General features: G+C 51.4%; 1 protein-coding gene across 1 annotated transcript; it reads right to left on the reverse strand.

The window, feature by feature from the left end:
• Positions 1-2,107: 2,107 nt before the first annotated feature.
• Positions 2,108-4,305, reverse strand: MESP2 (mesoderm posterior bHLH transcription factor 2). The gene is made up of 2 exons (XM_066354981.1): positions 3,484-4,305; positions 2,108-2,750 (listed from the first exon to the last, which is right to left on the reverse strand). The coding sequence occupies exons 1-2, from the start codon at positions 4,303-4,305 to the stop codon at positions 2,481-2,483; spliced, it is 1,092 nt and encodes a 363-aa protein (XP_066211078.1). The 3' UTR covers positions 2,108-2,480.
• Between the last annotated feature and the right edge of the window lie 14,111 nt (positions 4,306-18,416).

The following is an 18,416-nucleotide window of genomic DNA, read 5'->3' on the forward strand; positions in this document are numbered from 1 at the left end:
TTACTGTGGTCCTCAGCCCTGTCCCCAGGTTCAAGGCTTCACCTGTCCTCTCCCCTCACAGGCTCTCCCCCTTGGGAGGAGCTGATTGCCAGGCCGGAAGGCTCCCCTTGTGCTCCCCTGGGGCCTGCACATCAAAGGGTGGGGCGGGGCCTGCCTGGGATGGGGCGGGGTCTCTCCACCGTCCAGGTCCCCTCTGGGCCAGCCCTTCCTGTCGCCAGTGCCCAGCAGCAGCGGCTGGCACTTGACCTTCTGGAGACCGCCGCACAGGACCCCTTAGGTGGTCCCTGCTGGGAGAGGGGGCTGCCCCGCTATCTAGTGTCTCTAGGGGAGAGCTGGCCTCCAGGGAGAAGAGTCGGCAAGGATCCTAGTTTCTGTGCCTGGCGCCTGAGCTCAGCGTTTATGTGCATTATCTCATTTGGTTTCTCAACAGTCCCAGGAGATAAGGACTGACTTTATCTAGGTTTTGCTGATAAGGAAACAGGCTCAGGAGGTTAAGTCACAACTCAGTAGAGCTGGAGGGAGAACCTGAGACTGGCACTTCTGCCCCTGCAAGAGTGGAGCCTGACTCCACTTGGAGTCAGGGCAGGGGCTGTGACAGTTACCTGCTCAGGCCACTGGACAGCGTACAACACTGGCATTCATAAGGCCCTGTGCGGCTGGAGGAAACTGGTTCCCGGGCTGCAGCAAGGACACACAGAGCCAGTGACCTGTCTGCAGAACCTTGCTCAAGGTTACACACAGAGTGGGAGACCACTGGAACCCACGCTGCTCACACCAGGTCTAGAGCTCAGGGCCACGGGGGGAAGCAGGCTCGGAGGATGAGCACGAAGCAGCCCGGGTACAGTGCCCTCCCCCACCTCCCTGTCCTCCAGGAGGCTCCCTAGGAGGCATGTATGTCCTTGACAGTGCAGGGTCATCAAAAGCCTAGGTGAGGCACTCAGCAAATGTCATCTCACAGATGGTGAATGGGGTCCCCAGGAAAGTGTGTGGAGACCAACATCCCAGGCAGAACCCTGGCATCAGTGCCTCTTCTCCCCTGCCAGTCACTCTGCCCCCCTGCAGAGAGGTGCAGCCAACAGCAGGGGGTGGAGTGGGGGTGGCAGCCTCTGACCTCTGCCTTGACTACTCCTAGAGGACTGGGAGTTTTAACAAAGCTGCCAAGTTCTAGAAGATGCTCGGCTCTGGCTGCTGCTCCAGGGCTCTTGGGCGTCTTGCAGGGCTTCAAAGCTGGGGGAGTGTGGCCGTCAGAGACTGCACCAGGAATACCATTCTCTGTCCCTGTAAGATTCATCCCGGGTGGGTAGGACTCAAAGCAAGGAGACAGGCAGGTGTTCTGTTCTGCCTTTGGTGCAGAAGCCATTAGACTGGAGCCGAGACCTTGGGTTTTCTTGGAAAGGAGAGAGCATTAGATGGGGAGTCAGGGCCCCGACATCCATACCCAGGTGGGGCAGGGGGTTGAGAACCTTAAAGAGGTAATCAATGTAAAAATGAGGTCATATAGATGAGCCCTAAGGACTGACGTCCTTATAGAAAAAGGAAATTGAGACTCACACAGACCAAGGGGTGATCAAGTGAGGACATAGCAAGAAGGTCCAAGCCAAGGAGAGAGGCCTCAGAAGAAACCAACCCTGCTGACACCTTGATATTGGACTTCTATCCTCCAGAACTGGGAGAAAACACACAGTTCTGTGATTAAGCCACCCGATTTGTGGTATTCTGTCAGGACAGTCTGAGCAAACTAATAAATGGGCCTCGTCCCTGGGGGCCATTTATGGGCATCCTTTAAAACAATTTCATATCATTGTGAAAGAGCCCTACTGGTCAGCAGGAATTCACCCAGAAGAATGGAAGAGGGCAATGCTGATGGGTCTGAGGCAAGTGAATACATCCACATGTCGACCTACCTGTGCCACCTTGCAAAGTAGGCCAGGTGGAGACCCTGTGCAATAAATGTGGTCAAATTGGCAAGTGAGGGCCTATGTCAACCTTGGTAGGCATGACTTGTTCCCCACAGGATGGGAACATTTTTCCTTTCTCAGAGGCCATAAAAACCTAAGCTGATAGAAGAAAAACAACAGACCAAAGCACATTTTTGTTGTGTGTTTTTCTTTAAGAAGCAAAATCAAAGTATACAGGCTTCCGCCCTCCCCCTACTCCGTTACCCCAATCCGTCCCCCATCAGTCCCAGCCTGGACAACTTTGTGGTCAAGCACCCAACATCACACTGAAGCTCAGGCTGTATTCTTCAGGGCGCTGGTTGTTCGGGTGGAGGTGTCTAGGAGCAGAGGGCACTGCCCCAGCCCCAACTCCAGCCAGGGAGGCCACCAACTATCTGTTTCAAACACTACTTCCATGAAAGACATCACTTGGAAAAAGGATCCTTGGCTAAAGGAAACCTTGAAAAACCACTGGTGTTGTAAATGAGGAGGGCACCCACTCTACAGGCCTGATTCCTAGCTACAAGGGGACGGGCAAGGCCATTAGTAGAAGATGCTCAGGTGGCCCCCCTCCAGATCTTCCTGCCAAAGTTCAGGGCAGCCACTGAGCTGCAGGCCTGAGCTCTGGAGAGGGGTTTCATCACTGAAGTGGAAAGTGGGGCCTGGTCCCTGGTCCTCCGAGCTGGGGAGCACCTCCGCACCATGGCTCCAGTATTCCCACTGGGTGGGAGGCTGGAGTCTCTGGCAGGCCGGCCCAGGCAGGAGGGGTGGGGTTCCTGGCAACACACAGGACTCTGAAGACACAGAGATACCCTGCAAAAGAGACAAGAGCAACTGGTTGGCGGGCTACTGTCTGATGCCCTGAGATCTCGAACCTGCATGCTTCCCAGAGTGTAGCTGGCAGCTTCTGAACAGCCCTGGCAGCCCGAATGCAGTGAAGCAAAGTGGTTAAGTGTGTCCCCTCTGGAAATACACGGCCAGAGTTCAAGTCCCAGCTTCGCCACTCACTAACTCCAAGAATGCTGAGAACCTCTTTTCGTCTCAGTTTTCTCATCTGCAAAATGGGGCAGAATGAGTCCATTTATGTACAGAGGATGGTGCTGGGAACATAGTAAGCATTCAATAATTTTGGTTATTAATATGCTGTTTTATGGACCATGAGTTTCCTTCCTCTTGAAGGAAACATAAAGGTCACCCACTCAAAGCCCATCCATCAGGAAACCCCTAACCCTGGGGCCGCGGGGTCTTCCTCTCTCCTCCCAGCCCTTATTGGAGCATTTGGACCCTGGACCCTGCAATGTCCAGAGACCAGGATAGAAGGAGCAAGTCTGAGGGCAACTCCCTCTTCCAGAGGGTGTGGTGGTGGCCTTAACTCCTCAGGGTCCCACCTCTTTCCTCAAAGAGGTTAGAGCCCTCTCTATCCTCCCAGCTTCTGTCAGCCCTAACCAGGGTTGAATTAGATAATAGGGATCTAAAAAAGTAAGGATCGCTGCTGACTAGAACCTACCCACACAGTCCATTTCCAACCGCAGTCTAGGGACGGTACCTGGTATACCGCAGCCGGCTCCGCGGCGACGGGGGGCGGCGCCCAGGGCGTGGCCTGAGTCCGGGGCTCCGGGGCTGTCTGTGTTCCAGAACCGGCTGGGAGCGGTGTCCAAAGGGCCGTGTCGGGGGCCTTCCCTTGGGACACCTGCGGAAGCGACTGAATCCCAGGGCAGTAAGGGGAGGAGACCCAGGGACCCACGTCGGGGACCCTGCTTCCCAAGTGTTTGGGAGCCGCTGGGGCTACGGGACCGGCGGGAGGGGACCCCCAGGAGCCCTCGATGGGGGTGGTTGTGCCCAGGTCCCGGCCGCGCGTCTGCGCCTGCGCGGGGCCGCCGTCTGGGCAGAGCGGGCATCCCCGAGGGAGCACATCGCTGTGTCGCTGGCGCCGGCGCCGCAGGCTCTCCTCGCTGAGGCCCAGTACGGCTGACAGGTGGCCGATGTAGCGGATGGCCAGGCGCAGCGTCTCGATCTTGGTCAAGGTCTGGCCGGCGGGCGCCACGGACGGCGGCAGAAAGCGGCGCAGCTCGTGCAGGGCGCGGGCGAGCGTGCGCATGCGCAGCTTCTCGCGCTCGCTGGCGCTCTGCCGCTGCCCGCCTGCGGGTCTGCACCGCGCTGGTCCCGGCGCCGTCGGGGCGGCCTCTGCGGCGTGGGCGCCGCGGGCTGGGGGCGTGGGCTGCGAGGTACCTCGGGCGGCGTCGCAGGGGCACGAGCCCGACGAATCCGAGGAAGAGGCCGGGGACGTGGAGTCCGAGTGTCCGGCCCAGCCCCAACCTTGTGATAAGATCCAATGGTCGAGGGTCTGCAGAGGAGGGGACTGGGCCATGGCCGGCCGCGGGCTCCGGGAGGCTTGGGCCGGCCACCTCCAGCCCCGAGCTTTTATCTGGACCAAAGGTGCAAGGTGGCCCCCCGCCAGGTTACAGAGAGGTGTCAAAACCCACAGAGCCCAGGGAAGGTCTGGGCAGGGGGGGCCCTGGGAAAGCAGGCCCATTTGCGGAGGTGTGGATTCTGACTCCTCAGGGGCTCTAATGGAGGCCCCTACAGCCCGGGAAGTGTGGGAGGGACAATTCGCATCTGGATGGAGCTGCTAAGCTTCTCACCAGGTTCCCCACCCACCCCGCCCTGTCCACTGCCCACGGGTGAGTGCTCGGGAATACTACGGTGGGCAGTGCCATCGTCTGCGGGCGCCCAAGGTGTCTCTCAAGTGATTCATGGACCCCTGTAAAGAGTGGCCGCCTCTCTCATCACCAGGCTCCGGGGTGGAGGGCTGTGCCAGGTAACTTACATCCTGTGCTTACAAGTGTGCCTATAGGACAAGCCCGGACGCTCCTGCCAGCAGTGATGGAGGTGGCGGGACATACAGGTGGACCCTTCCCGGGTTCTTTGGAACTTGCACTTGTTGACTTGCTGTGTGACACATAGAAAATCATCTCACTGCCCACAGTTCATTTCTGTTCCTGAAAAAATAGAACATAGCAGCCTGGAGAAGAATGAATGCGATGCAGTGGGTGAAGAAATGGGGGAAGATGAGCCCCTCTCCAAAGCCCGCCAGAGTCAGGCCTTCGTTTGCTGTGTGACTGGGCAAGTGACTTAACTCTCCTGAGGCTCAAGTTTCCTCATTCTCAGCAATAATAAAAATACCCACCACCTGGGACGGTTGCTGGTACTAAGTGGAACCATCCGGGGAACCACTTAGTGTGGACCTGGCAAGAGAGCTGAGTGTTTGGTGCTGTCAATTTATAAAGAAGGTACTTACATTTCAAGATGCTTGTAGGCATTATTCATGTAATTCATGTTTATTTGTCAACTGGTAAATGTCAGGCACACCAGGGTGAACAAGCTAGCTGTGTTCTTTGCTTTCATGAGATTTCAGTTTTGTGGAGAGACACATAAACAGGCCATTATATAATTAGTAGGCCCACCACTAACTGGCTGTGTGCTCCATCAGAGTCCTTAACCTGTCTGAGCCTTCTGCTCCATAAAAACAGGAATAATAATTACATATCTACTCACAGAACTGTTACAGTCTCATAGTATAAATTTAGGCATAGTCAAGTTTATGAAGTCAAACCTCTCACCCCTCATCAATAATTACAGTTTAAAGGAGGCGTCAACATCCTTTCTGGCCTTCTTTTCGAAAAGGGGCTGACTCGGAGTCTTAGGGCCTCATGAGGGCCAAGAACTGTAGAGCTCTGGCCATGGAGATGATAAAATCACAGCTGAGCCTGAACCGTGAGTACGACTGGAGTAGGGAGAGAGGCAGATAGCATTCTGGATGTGGGAACAGCATAAGCAGAGGCCTGGCAGTGGGACTTCCCAAGGTACTCCCTAGGTGTCAGGAATAGATCAGCCCGTACCAGCCTGAAGTAGTAAATGGCCTTGTAGTGTTTTATGGAGATTTTAAAAAACTTTTTATTTAGAAAATTGAGTTTAATGGGGTGACATTGATCAATAAGAGTACATAGGTTTTGGGTAAACATTTCTATAGCATTTGAACTGTTGATTATGTTGTATACCCATCACTCAAAGACATCATTTTCTGTCACCATATATCAATATTTGTTATGGTTTTTAAAAATTAACTTTTAGCCTGACCAGGCAGTGGCGCAGTGCATAGAGCTTCAGACTGGGACACAGAGGACCCAGGTTCAAAACCCTGAGGTCGCCAGCTTGAGCACGGGCTCATCTGGTTTGAGCAAGGCTCACCAGCTGGAGCACGGGGTCACTGGCTTGACCATGGGATCATAGACATGACCCCATGGTTGCTGGCCTGAGCCCAAGGGTTGCTGGCTTGAAGCCCAAGATCGCTGGCATGAGTGCAAGGTCACTGGCTTGAGCAAGATGTCACTCGCTCTGCTGTAGCCACCCCCCCATCCCCCTGATCAAGGCACATATGAGAAAGCAATCAATGAACAACTAAGGTGCCGCAACAAAGAATTGATGCTTCTCATCTCTCTCCCTTCCTATCTGTCACAAAAAATAAAAATAAAAAATTTAACTTTTAGGACAAATTACATAATGAATACAGTCTCTTTGTAAGAAATGGAAACATTAGAGATAAAGCTGGAGTCCCTGTAATCCCTCCCCAAAGGTAACAGCTATTTCGTGTTGGCAGGTATCCTTCCAGACCTGGTCCATGCATTCACTTCAATCAACATGTACCCTTAGAAGACGCATAGTATAAAGGAGGTAACATACCAGCCTATAACTTGTTCTTTTTTTCAGTCAGCAGCATATATTAGCGTAGGGGTCCCCAAACCTTTTACACAGGGGGCCAGTTCACTGTCCCTCAGACCGTTGGAGGGCCGGACTATAAAAAAACTATAAAAAAATCCCTGTGCACACTGCACATATCTTATTTTAAAGTAAAAAAACAAAACGGTAACAAATACAATATTTAAAATAAAGAACAAGTAAATTTAAATCAACAAACTGACCAGTATTTCAATGGGAACTGTGGGCCTGCTTTTGGCTAATGAGATGCTCAATATGCTCCTCTCACTGACCACCAATGAAAGAGGTGCCCCTTCCGGAAGTGCAGCGGGGATGAATGGGCTCAGGGGGCCGCATGCGCCCCGCGGGCCGTAGTTTGGGGACCCCTGTATTAGCGCTTCCCTGTCAGGACATATTTAACACATAGTTGGTCATAGTTGATTTCAATGTTCATTCATTTCAGTCATAGAGGATAATTTTAATTGGGGGAGGAAATGTGCAGGAGGTACAGATAGACCTTTAATGATGAAATTACTGGCTCTGGCTGGTGGCTCATTGGATAGAGTGTTGGCCCTGTGTATGGACATCCCAGGTTTGATTCCTGGTCAGGGCACACAGGAGAAGCACCTGTCTGCTTCCTTACCCCTCCTCACCCCCCTCCTCTTTTTTCCTCTCTTTACCTCCCACAGCTAGTGGCTCGATTAGTCTGAGTGTTGGTCCTGGGTGCTGTGGAAAGCTTGGTTGATCTCAATATCAGCCCCAGACGAGGTTTCTGGGTAGATCCCAGTTGGGGCACATGTAGGAGTCTGCCTCACTATCTCCCCTCCTCTCACCTAAAAAAAAAAGGAAAGAAAGAAAAAGAATGAAATTACATAACTTTCTCCTCAGAACTTATTATTGGAGGAAAGATATTTATGTTACCATCGTAACATTATGATGAAGTAACAATTGACCTGGAATCATGTTGCTTCAGGCAACAACTGTTGTTCAGTTTGTTATAGCTGCTGTAAATGAGAAGAGGAGACTTCAATTTATCCCTAACACAAAAAGAAGATTGAATTGAGCTCTGGCCAGTTGGTTAGAGCATCGTACCAGTATGCCAAGGTTGTGGGTTTGATCCCCGGTCAGGGCATATACAAGAATCAAACAAAGAATGCATAAATAAGTGGAACAACAAATTGATGTTTCTCTCTTTCTCTCCCTCTCTCTCTCTCAATAAATAATGATAGTTTTTTAAAAAGATGAAATCGGGCTAATCATGCCTATTATCACACAAGCTTTCTTTGGAAAGAAGCAGTTAGTTATGCAACATTTCATGACTGAAAAGGGTTTAAACCAAGGTTAAAAAAAAATACTACTTTTCCCTGAGGGCAGTGTGGATTTAGAAAACATTCTGTCCTACACTTTTGAGATTGAAATAATGGCAAATGCAAGTAAATCATCATTTATTCATCCAAAGCTGCACAGTGCTATAAAGCTCTGACAAATTGTACCATCAAGGAATTTATATACATGGATTGACAGTCGAAAAAAAATTCATCAGATTTCATATATATTTCTGGATCCAGATTCTGAAGTTTCAGGTTAATGGGGTGTTGATCTTGAGCTTTCCAGCCCACCTTTTTTAAAAAATTTTTTTTATTTATTCATTTTAGAGAGGAGAGGGAGAGACAGAGAGAGAGAGAGAGAGAGAGAGAGGAGAGACAGAGAGAAAGAAGAGGGGGAGGAGCTGGAATCATCAACTCCCATATGTGCCTTGACCAGGCAAGCCCAGGGTTTTGAACCGGCGACCTCAGCATTTCCAGGTTGATGCTTTATCCACTGCGCCACCACAGGTAAGGCCAGCCCATCCTTTTTTTTTTTTTTTTTTTTTTTGTATTTTTCTGAAGCTGGAAACGGGGAGAGACAGTCAGACAGACTCCCGCATACGCCTGACCAGGATCCACCCGGCACGCCCACCAGGGGCAACGCTCTGCCCACCAGGGGGCGATGCTCTGCCCCTCCGGGGCGTCGCTCTGCCACGACCAGAGCCACTCTAGTGCCTGGGGCAGAGGCCAAGGAGCCATCCTCAGCGCCCGGGCCATCTTTGCTCCAATGGAGCCTTGGCTGCAGGAGGGGAAGAGAGAGACAGAGAGGAAGGAGGGGGTGCGTGGGGGGTGGAGAAGCAAATGGGCGCTTCTCCTGTGTGCCCTGGCCGGGAATCGAACCCGGGTCCCCCGCACGCCAGGCCGACGCTCTACTGCTGAGCCAACCGGCCAGGGCCCAGCCCACCTTTTTAACGGCTGTATAATATTCTACAGCATGCTCACACCATAGTCAGTCCCTTATTGATGCGCCTTTGGCATGTTTTTAGTTTGAGCCAAACAGTGCTGCCTTGTGTACAGGCAGCTAGATTTGGAGTGGTGAAGTAACCTTGTGATCTTTAGGAAGGTTCCAAATACCTGGAATTATTATTCTTCTCTCCCATCCTGCCCCCACCCATCAGAGCCAGTCTGGAGGGATTCCTGTGAAAGGATTTGAATGATGGGAGTCCACCCAGCACAGAATCCTGTGTGGTTTTTCCTCTCTGGGATAGCTTGGCCTTCTGTCTTGGTTTGGGCTAGTCCAGAGCCTGTGCCTTAGACTGACTGGGATGTCTGAGTATAAGTTTTGGAAAGTGGAGCGCTGAGCCTGGATTGCTGTGGCCCTTGGCTCTTCACTGGACCTTGAAGCCAGATTCTGCAGCCCTGGGGCATACTGTTTGCCAGCCCCACTCACCAGGGGGAAGCCGAAGTACATCTCTCATGGGCCTCCATTTTGTACAGGGAAGTAGTGTAGCTTAATGGTTAGGAGGCCAGACTGTGTCTCAAACCCAGAAAGACCTGGGTTTTACAGCCTTAGCTCCATGCTTTACCAGCTGAGGAAGTAGGTGGTGCCTGGATCCAGGAAACATGGTCAATAGAATGTTCACGACTGGCAGGGACTTCTATTTGTCCACACGTCATTTTTCATAGACTCTCTTCTTCTTTCTTCCTTAGTAACAGGACCCTGTATTATTGTGGATGGTTATATGCCCAGCTAAAAACCTGCATTTCCCAGCCTCTTACAAATGGACTGACCAATGAAATGTTAGTGGAAGTAGTGGATGGGGTTTCTAGGAAAGCTCTTTAAAGCAGGGAGGCTCGCTTCTGTGGCTCTAAGTACTAGTATTTTCTACCCGGAAAACATGTGATGGCTATAGCAACCAGTCACACACTAAGGAGGGTGGGGCAGAAAGAGTCCCGAGGCATTGGTGACAACAGTGAAGCCACACTAGCCCAGGACCATCTACCCCTGTGTTTCTTTCTTTCTTTTTTTTTTTTCTTTTTTTTCTTTTTTTTTGTATTTTTCTGAAGTTGGAAACGGGGAGGCAGTCAGATAGACTCCCGCATGCACCCGACTGGGATCCACCCGGCATGCCCACCAGGGGGCAATGCTCTGGCCATCTGGGGCATCGCTCTGTTGCAACCAGAGCCATTCTAGCGACTGAGGCAGAGGCCATAGAACCATCCTCAGTGCCCGGGCAAACTTTGCTCCAATGGAGCCTTGGCTGCGGGAGGGGAAAAGAGAGACAGAGAGGAAGGAGAGAGGGAGGGGTGGAGAAGCAGATGGGCGCTTCTCGTGTGCCCTGGCCAGGAATAGAACCCGGGACTCCTGCACGCCAGGCCGATGCTCTACCACTGAGCCAACCAGCCAGGGCCTACCCCTGTGTTTCTTTAATGCAAGAGAAAGTGAACCACCCACCTTCAGTTATTAGCATTTTGGGTACGTGCTGTGAGCAGCTGACACAGTTTCTGTCCACAGAATAAAGAATTTCCTTGGAGATTTCTGTGAACAGATGGGGCCATGTGAGCTGGATGATTGTTAAATTTAGTGAATTCATAGCATTCTTTGTTCCCACAGATGAATGGATGAATGTTTACCTAGCAGGCATCCCCAAACTATGGCCCGCGGGCCACAATGTGGCCCCCTGAGGCCATTTATCCAGCCCCCACTGCACTTCTGGAAGGGGCACCTCTTTCATTGGTGGTCAGTGAGAGGACTACTGTATTTGGCAGCCCTCCAATGGTCTGAGGGACAGTGAACTGGCCCCCTGTGTAAAAAGTTTGGAGACCCCTGATAGAGGAACGTCCCTAGGTAGGTGCCACCAGCTCTATCCCCAGTCTTGTCATGGGCAGCATTATGATACTGAGTGAAGCTATCAACTGCTCTGATGTAGGGTAAGATCCTAACCCAAGAAGCAAACTGGGTAACAGCCAGGAGATAAAGAGATCCTGACAGGCTGGAAGAACCCATCAGATGAAATGTGGAATCGACAGAGCCCTGTATGTTCTCCCCCTAAGTTCAGGGTCAGGGGGCATCGTGTAACCAGCAGCACACTTGGAAAGGGCATGGCAGTCATTGCCTTCCAGGCGTCAAGGGCATGAGAAATGTGATCCCCTTCCCACAAACAACAAACAAGGTCTTCCACCATGGAGGCTGGTCTCTCTCTTTTTTTTTTTTTTTTTTTTGTATTTTTCTGAAGCTGGAAACGGGGAGAGACAGTCAGACAGACTCCCGCATGCGCCCGACCGGGATCCACCTGGCACGCCCACCAGGGGCGATGCTCTGCCCCTCCGGGGCGTCGCTCTGCCGCGACCAGAGCCACTCTAGCGCCTGGGGCAGAAGCCAAGGAGCCATCCCCAGCTCCAATGGAGCCTTGGCTGTGGGAGGGGAAGAGAGAGATGGAGAGGAAGGAGGGGGGGAGGGGTGGAGAAGCAAATGGGCGCTTCTCCTATGTGCCCTGGCCGGGAATCAAACCTGGGTCCCCGCACGCCAGGCCGACGCTCTACCGCTGAGCCAACTGGCCAGGGCCTGGAGGCTGGTCTCTTATTCCCCAGGCAGGGTGGGCCATACCCAGAGAAAGTGGCCAAACCTGGGGGCTACAGTTTAAGGGGAGGAAGTCTGGTGAGGGGACTTGAAGCCAGATCACTAGAGAAATAGCTAAAGGCCTGACCAGGTGGTGGAGCAGTTGATAGAGCATTGGCCGGGGATGCTGAGGACGCAGGTTCAAAACCTCGAGGTTGTCGGCTTGAGCGTGGGCTCACTGGCTTAAATATGGGGTCTTCGGCTTGAGCGTGAGATTATAGACATGACCCCATGGTTGCTGGCTTGAGCCCAAAGGTCTGTGGCTTGAAGCCCAAGGTCACTGGCTTAAGCCCAAAGTCGCTGGCTTGAGCAAGGGGTCTCTGGCTCAGCTAGAGCCCCCTGGTCAAGGCACATGTGAGAAAGCAATCAATGAACAACTAAGGTGCCACAACAAAGAATTGATGCTTCTCATCTCTGTCCCTTTCTGTCTGTCTGTCTGTTTGTTTCTCACTAAAAAAGAAAAAAATAGCTGAACAACTCAGGAGTGCTTTGTCCAAAAAGAAAAAAATGAGATGTGATGTTTCTTCAGATACTTGAAGGGGAATACTCCAGGGAGAATCTGAAGAACTTTCTAAGGTCAGAGGGGCTGTCTTGGGAGTGGGTAGCCTGTTCCTGGAGGTGATCAAGAAGAGGCGGATGACTACACGGTGGGCACACACAGCGCAGTGGAAGGCTGCTGCCGCCTCTGCCCACCCTGACAAGCTCCATCAAACAGGGAGTTGGAGCTGACGACCCTGAGGTACCTTGAGAGCTGAAGCCAAGAACCAGGGAGAGGACGGGAGAGGCTGCCTCGGGCTCCGGGCAGTCTCTGTGGAGGGGCCACAGGGCACTGTTCAAGGGGTCTTGGGCGGGGGGAGTACATGAGACCTCACAGATGCTTCATCCCCGCCCTCCTCCATGTCTGAGGCTCCAGCTCAGCTTTGCCTGTTCTGGGGCTGGAACCACTAGGCCACCTCCACCTTTGGCTGAGTTTGCCTGTGTGGCACCAGTTATCTTGGCACTGTGAGATTGGCAGTCCCCACGTCAGTATACCTGTTATATAGGTGAGGACACCGAGGCCTCCCTGCCATCATCCCCTTGCCAGGACTTCGCCCCCGACCACCAGTCAGATGAGAAGGGCCAGCAGACCTGGCGCTGTCAGGGACTCTGGGAGGGGCTCTGGGCGGGCCTGCTTTGGGTGGCTGAGCGCAGGCCTCCCCATTTGTTCGCCCGCAGCCCCAGTCCTGCACCTACTCTTTCTCCCGGGTGGGCAGTGCAGGGCCTCTGGGAGCAGGTCCAAGGCTGGAGCCAGGTTATGGCCTGGCCTCTACCCTCTAGGTCCTTTCCCTTCCAGGCCCTGGGGCAGGCAGGCTGTGGGGACACGGGAGGGGAGGAGGGAGGCAGGCTGTGTGGGGGCTGCAAGGGCCATGTGGTATTCTCATTACCAGCGAGCAGCGAGGGCCAGCCCAGCCTCCCCCTTGGCCACTGTGGCTGCCTTCACACCTTCGCTCTGCCTGTTGACACAGGGTTGCCTCCTCCAGGGCAGAAGGTGTCGACTTGGGAACAAGGGTGTGCAGGGGCCTCCAAAACAGCCTGGCAGCAGGCCCCCTCAGAAACCCTGGAATGCTCGTCTGGGGTAGGGGTGGGAGGCTCCAGGAAGGACCAGGGAAAAGGCAGCTTCTATGTCCCTGGGATGGCGAAGGAAGAAGTGAGGGAGGACAGGGGGCCTATATGAGCTCCTAACTTCAGAAGCCCTGAGTTAGTCTGCCCAGAAACTCCCTGGCCCAGGTGCTGGTACGTGATTCTGGGCGCAGCTAGGGGAGCCTGATGATTAGGCTGTGCCAGGCAGAGCACCGTTAGTGTCACTGGGAGGCTCAGAGACTGACAGCCACGAGGACAAGGTCACAAAGCAGGTGCTGGGAACGGAGCTCTGCTGACCTGGCCTCAGACTGCCTGTCTTCCCAGTGCTTCTGCGATGTAAGTGCCCAGTGTGTGCCTGCATAGCCATTCAGGGCTCAGACCCAGGACCCTGGCCTGCTGTTCTGCCTTTGCTCAGATGGGGAAACCAGGCCTGAGAAGTCCCATCATTTGTTTAAGGTCCCTTGGAGTCAGGATTTGAACCCACCGAGGCCATGCACCACACTATTGGGAAACACCACCGGGGTGGCGGGGGCAAGGCTCCAGGGAGGATGAGTTTGCTGCCCTCTGGGAACTCGAGCTGGAGGAGGAGAAAGAGGAGCAAGCTGACTCTGAGTCTGCAGTCGCCTTGTGTGCTGGAGCCCAAGGGTGACAGAGGTGCCCCCTGGCTCATCATCAAGGTGGGTTGCAGAAGGAAAGGAAGGACCTTAAATTGTGGATTTTCCTCCAAGTGGAGGTAGGGCATTCCTGGCAGCAGTGAAAGGTGTGACCCCAACTCTAGAAGTGGGGAGGCCCAGGGCAATGCCAAGCAGGCCGGAACCCCAGGAAGGGGATGGGGAGGAGTGGAGGAGCAGATGGGAGCTGGTAATCCTGTTGAGTGAGGAGACTGGACTCAGGGAGGCAGAGTCCACAGAAATTCTGAGGAAGGAGACTGTTGGAAGGTGAAGAGCTGGAGGCAGGGGTCAGATCAGGGCAAGGGCTATTGGAGGCAGGGCTCAGGAGAGGGTGGAGAACAGGCCTGGAGAGAATGTGGAGTAAGGGGGGAAGGATGTGGCCCCTGGGGTGGAGTTGGGGACTGGGGGCCACAGGTATCCATGGAGCTGGGGCATGGAGGGAGCACCCTGCTTCTCTTTTAACAAGAAAGTTGAGCAAAGGAGGCTGGTGTGCAATGGCCTGCAGAGGCCCCATGGGTCCAGCTCCTGGGGCCTGCTAGGGGCAACTCCGGCCTAGAGCCAGCCGTGCCTGGGCTCAACCCCCCTGAGCCTCAGTCTTGTCATCTATGAAATGGGTTTCCTTGCTGAGATGAGTAGGTTGGGCACCGTGTGTTCAACATGTGAGACTCCACAAGTCCTGTGCGCTGCCCCGCTGGAGAGCAATGGCCACCTGCAGTCCTGGAGCTCCTGGGAAGGACGGGGGGGGGGGGGGGGGGGAGTGCGCGGTGCCCTCGCCTGCTGGGACACAGATAAGCTTGGGAGGGGTATGCAAAATCTTCCTCCCTCCCTTCCTTTTTTCTTTTCTTTTTCTTCCCTTTCTCCCTCCCTCCTTCCCTTCCTTTTTTTTCCTTTCCTTTACCAAAGCAATGAATGTTTGCTACAGAAAATGAGAAGATACAACTAAAAAGAAGGGAATTTAAATGCCCCCGGTTTTATCCATCTAAAGAGAACCACATTTACATGTTGGTCCATATTTCTGCAGCCCTGCAAATACACAAACATATACATACAGCTTTATGGAGATATAATTCACATACTGTTATGATGGGGCAGCAAGATAATGGACGTCTTGCCACTCAATCACGAAGCCAAATTAGGAAATAGGGAGCCTTTATTAGCTAGCTATGCACGTGGACCACACGGAGGCTGAAGCCCTTTAAATCAATGCGGCGTCGACTGCATTTTGGAGTTAGGTTTTATAGGTGGAATTACATACTGATTGAGGAATGGGGAGGGGAGAAAGTATAGCAGTAAAACGAAGTAGTGAAACAAGCTTTCTTACAATGTTTACCTACAGGGTAATTCAGGGAGGCACATTCTGAGAACACCTGCAACCTTGCAAAGCTGGCCCAAGGCCACAGTCTGGGAGACCGGCCTCCAGGCCAGGAATAGAAAGTTGTTTGTTTTCAGAAAAAGTAAGTTCTGCTAAAAGTCTCTTTGTTTTAGAGAAAGTAAATTTTTTGCCAAAAATTATTCATGTTAAGAGCCTTTCTTTTCCACACTTCAATACCGTATGTAAAGACGGGCCGCCACCATGGCCGTGCAGATGCAAGTTATCATTGGATTCGGGCAGATGGTAAAGGAACTGTGGAGCTAAGGATGGTGAGCCATTCTGTTTATTAGAGTCTCCTAACGGCGGACGAGCAAACAGGCAGGGAAGACTGCTTTCCCTTTCTCTCAGGGCTCCCAAGCCCTGACTCAGTTTCCAATTCCACACCTGGACTCATTCTTCAGACTCACCCTCTGGACTCACAGCCCCACCAGCCGCAGCAGAGCTCCCACGCCCCTCAGCACTCTCCAGCAAAACAGGTGGGGCAGAAATACCCCTTCTCTGGCAACCAATCACTCCTCCCCATGGACAGGCAGTCTGCAATTTGCAATTCGCCCCCCTAAGGGCAAGCACCTGCAGCTTTCCACAGACTACGCACACATGGGGCTGCCCCAATACCAGTGAGTAAATCTAAACACACTTGAAACACATTGTTTTGTTCAACACCATACATTCTGTTTAAAGTGTACAATAGTTTTTGAATATGACATTAAAGGTTTTTAGATTGTGATAAAATATATATAACATTAAAATGTCATCTTAACCATTTTAAGTGTGCAATTCAGTGGCATTTATTATGTTCACAATGTGTGTGACCATCACCACTTCTATTTCTAAATTTTATCACCTCAAGTAGACATTCTCTTCCCCATTAAAAAACAACTTCCCCTTATCCACCTCCCCCAGCCCCTGGTAACCTCTAATCAGCTTCCTGTCATGAATTTGACTATTGTAGGTACCTCCCATAAGTGGAATCATATAGTATTTTTCCTTGTGTCTGGCTTACTTCATTTAGCATAATGTCTTCAAGGTTCTTCTGTGATGTAGCATGTGTCCAAACTTCACTCCTTTTTGTGGCTGAATAATATTTCATTATATGGATATACCACTTTTTAAAATTCATTCATCAGCTGATGGGACATTTGCTGTTTCTACCTTTTGGTTATTGCTGATAACCAGTGCCTAATGCTGATGTGAGTGTGGCCTTACACTTATCTATTCTAGACCCTGCTTTCAAGTCCTTTGGGTATTTAAAGAGCACATTGTTTTGTGACCAATTTTTCTCACTGATATATTTAGATCATTTTATGTATCAGTAGATGCTTTTTTTTTCTTGTAGAGAGAGAGTGAGAAGCATTAACTTGAAGTTACTTCACTTTAGTTGCTCATTGATTGCTTCTCATACATGCCCTGTTGGTGAGGGTGGGCGGGTGTGGTATGGTGTGTGTGACTCAAGCTGAGCCAGTGACCCTGTGCTCAAGCCAGGAACCTTGGTTTCAAACCAGCGACTTTAGGCTCAAGCCACAATGACCTTGGTGTAAGGCCAGAGGCCACCGCCATGACCATGCAGGTTCTCATTGATTTGGGCAGATAGTAAAGGAACAGTGGAGGCAGAAAATGGTGGGCCATTCTGTTTATTAAAGTCTTTTAACAGCAGATGAGCAAACAGGCCCTTCGGAATCACGAGCCCCCACCAGCCTCAGCACCCCCAGCCAAACATGCTGGGCCAAAATCTCTTTCTCTCTCTGAGTTCTCTAGCAAAACAGGCTAGGGGAAAAACCCCTTCTCCAGCAAACAATAGCAAATAATGGCCTCTCCCAAGCAGGAAGGCAATCTGTAATTTGCAATCTGCCGTCCTGAGGGCAAGCACTTGCAGCCTTCCATAGACTATACACACATGGCACTGCCCCCACGCCAATGCAAAATACAAGCGAGCAAACAACTCACTTGTTTACCCAACACATTGAGATCATGTTGCTGATCCCACACTCAAGCTAGTGACCTTGAGGTTTTGAACCAGGGACCTCAGCATTCCAGGTCAGTGCTCTATCCATTACACCAACACCTGTCAGGCCAGTAGATTTACTTCTGAATCAAAAGTTTGAGGGCCTGCCTGTACTTCAAGGTGTAGCGGTAACAGTTTAGTAACACATGCTTTAGTATACACTCATATGCCTTAAAGTACATCCTTGTATTTCCAATTTTAAAAATAGTTTAATTTGTCCATTAACATAGTTTTATTTTTATTATTATTTTAAAGTATTTTTTTTAAGTCTTTATTCATTTTTTAGAGAGGAGAGAGAAAGAGAAGGGGGGAGGAGCAGGAAACATCAACTCCCATATGGTCCTTGACTGAGTAAGCCCAGGGTTTTGAACCAGTGACCTCAGCATTCCGGGTTGACGCTTTATGCACTGTGCCACCACAGGCCAGGCCAACATACAGTTTTAAACTATGCAATATCCTTGTCAAAAATTTAAGCATTACAGATAAGATTAAAGGCTTCCTTGACTGTGCCCCAGAGCCCAGACCTGCCCTTCCCCTGCCAAATAAGTCCTGGTAGGTTATTATAAATTTTTTTAATTTTTATTTATTTATTTTACAGAGACAGAGAGAGAGTCAGAGAGAGGGATAGATAGGGACAGACAGACAGGAACGGAGAGAATGAGAAGCATCAATTATCAGTTTTTCTTTGCAACACCTTAGTTGTTCATTGATTGCTTTCTCATATGTGCCTTAACCGCGGGCCTTCAGCAGACCGAGTAACCCCTTGCTCAAGCCAGTGACCTTGGGTCCAAGCTGGTGAGCTTTGCTCAAACCAGATGAGCCCGCGCTCAAGCTGGCAACCTCGAGGTCTCGAACCTGGGTCTTCCAAGTCCCAGTCTGACACTCTATCCACTGCACCACCACCTGGTCAGGCAATTATTATGGATTTCATGAATACTGAGGCCTTAGTCCGTGCTCTTACACAGTAAACCTTTATAAAATTCATGGTGTCATTCAATGACTGTCTATGTAGGGTGTTTTTTAGATTCTTATGTTTTGCTTATATCAACTGTGTCACATGGAGTGGTGTTTTTCTGCAACTTGGTTCTGTCACTTAGCAGTATGTCTTCACCTGTATGTTAAATCTTTTCTAA

This window comes from Saccopteryx leptura, chromosome 13, assembly GCF_036850995.1.
Source record: "Saccopteryx leptura isolate mSacLep1 chromosome 13, mSacLep1_pri_phased_curated, whole genome shotgun sequence".
In the NCBI taxonomy this organism is placed as follows: domain Eukaryota; kingdom Metazoa; phylum Chordata; class Mammalia; order Chiroptera; family Emballonuridae; genus Saccopteryx; species Saccopteryx leptura.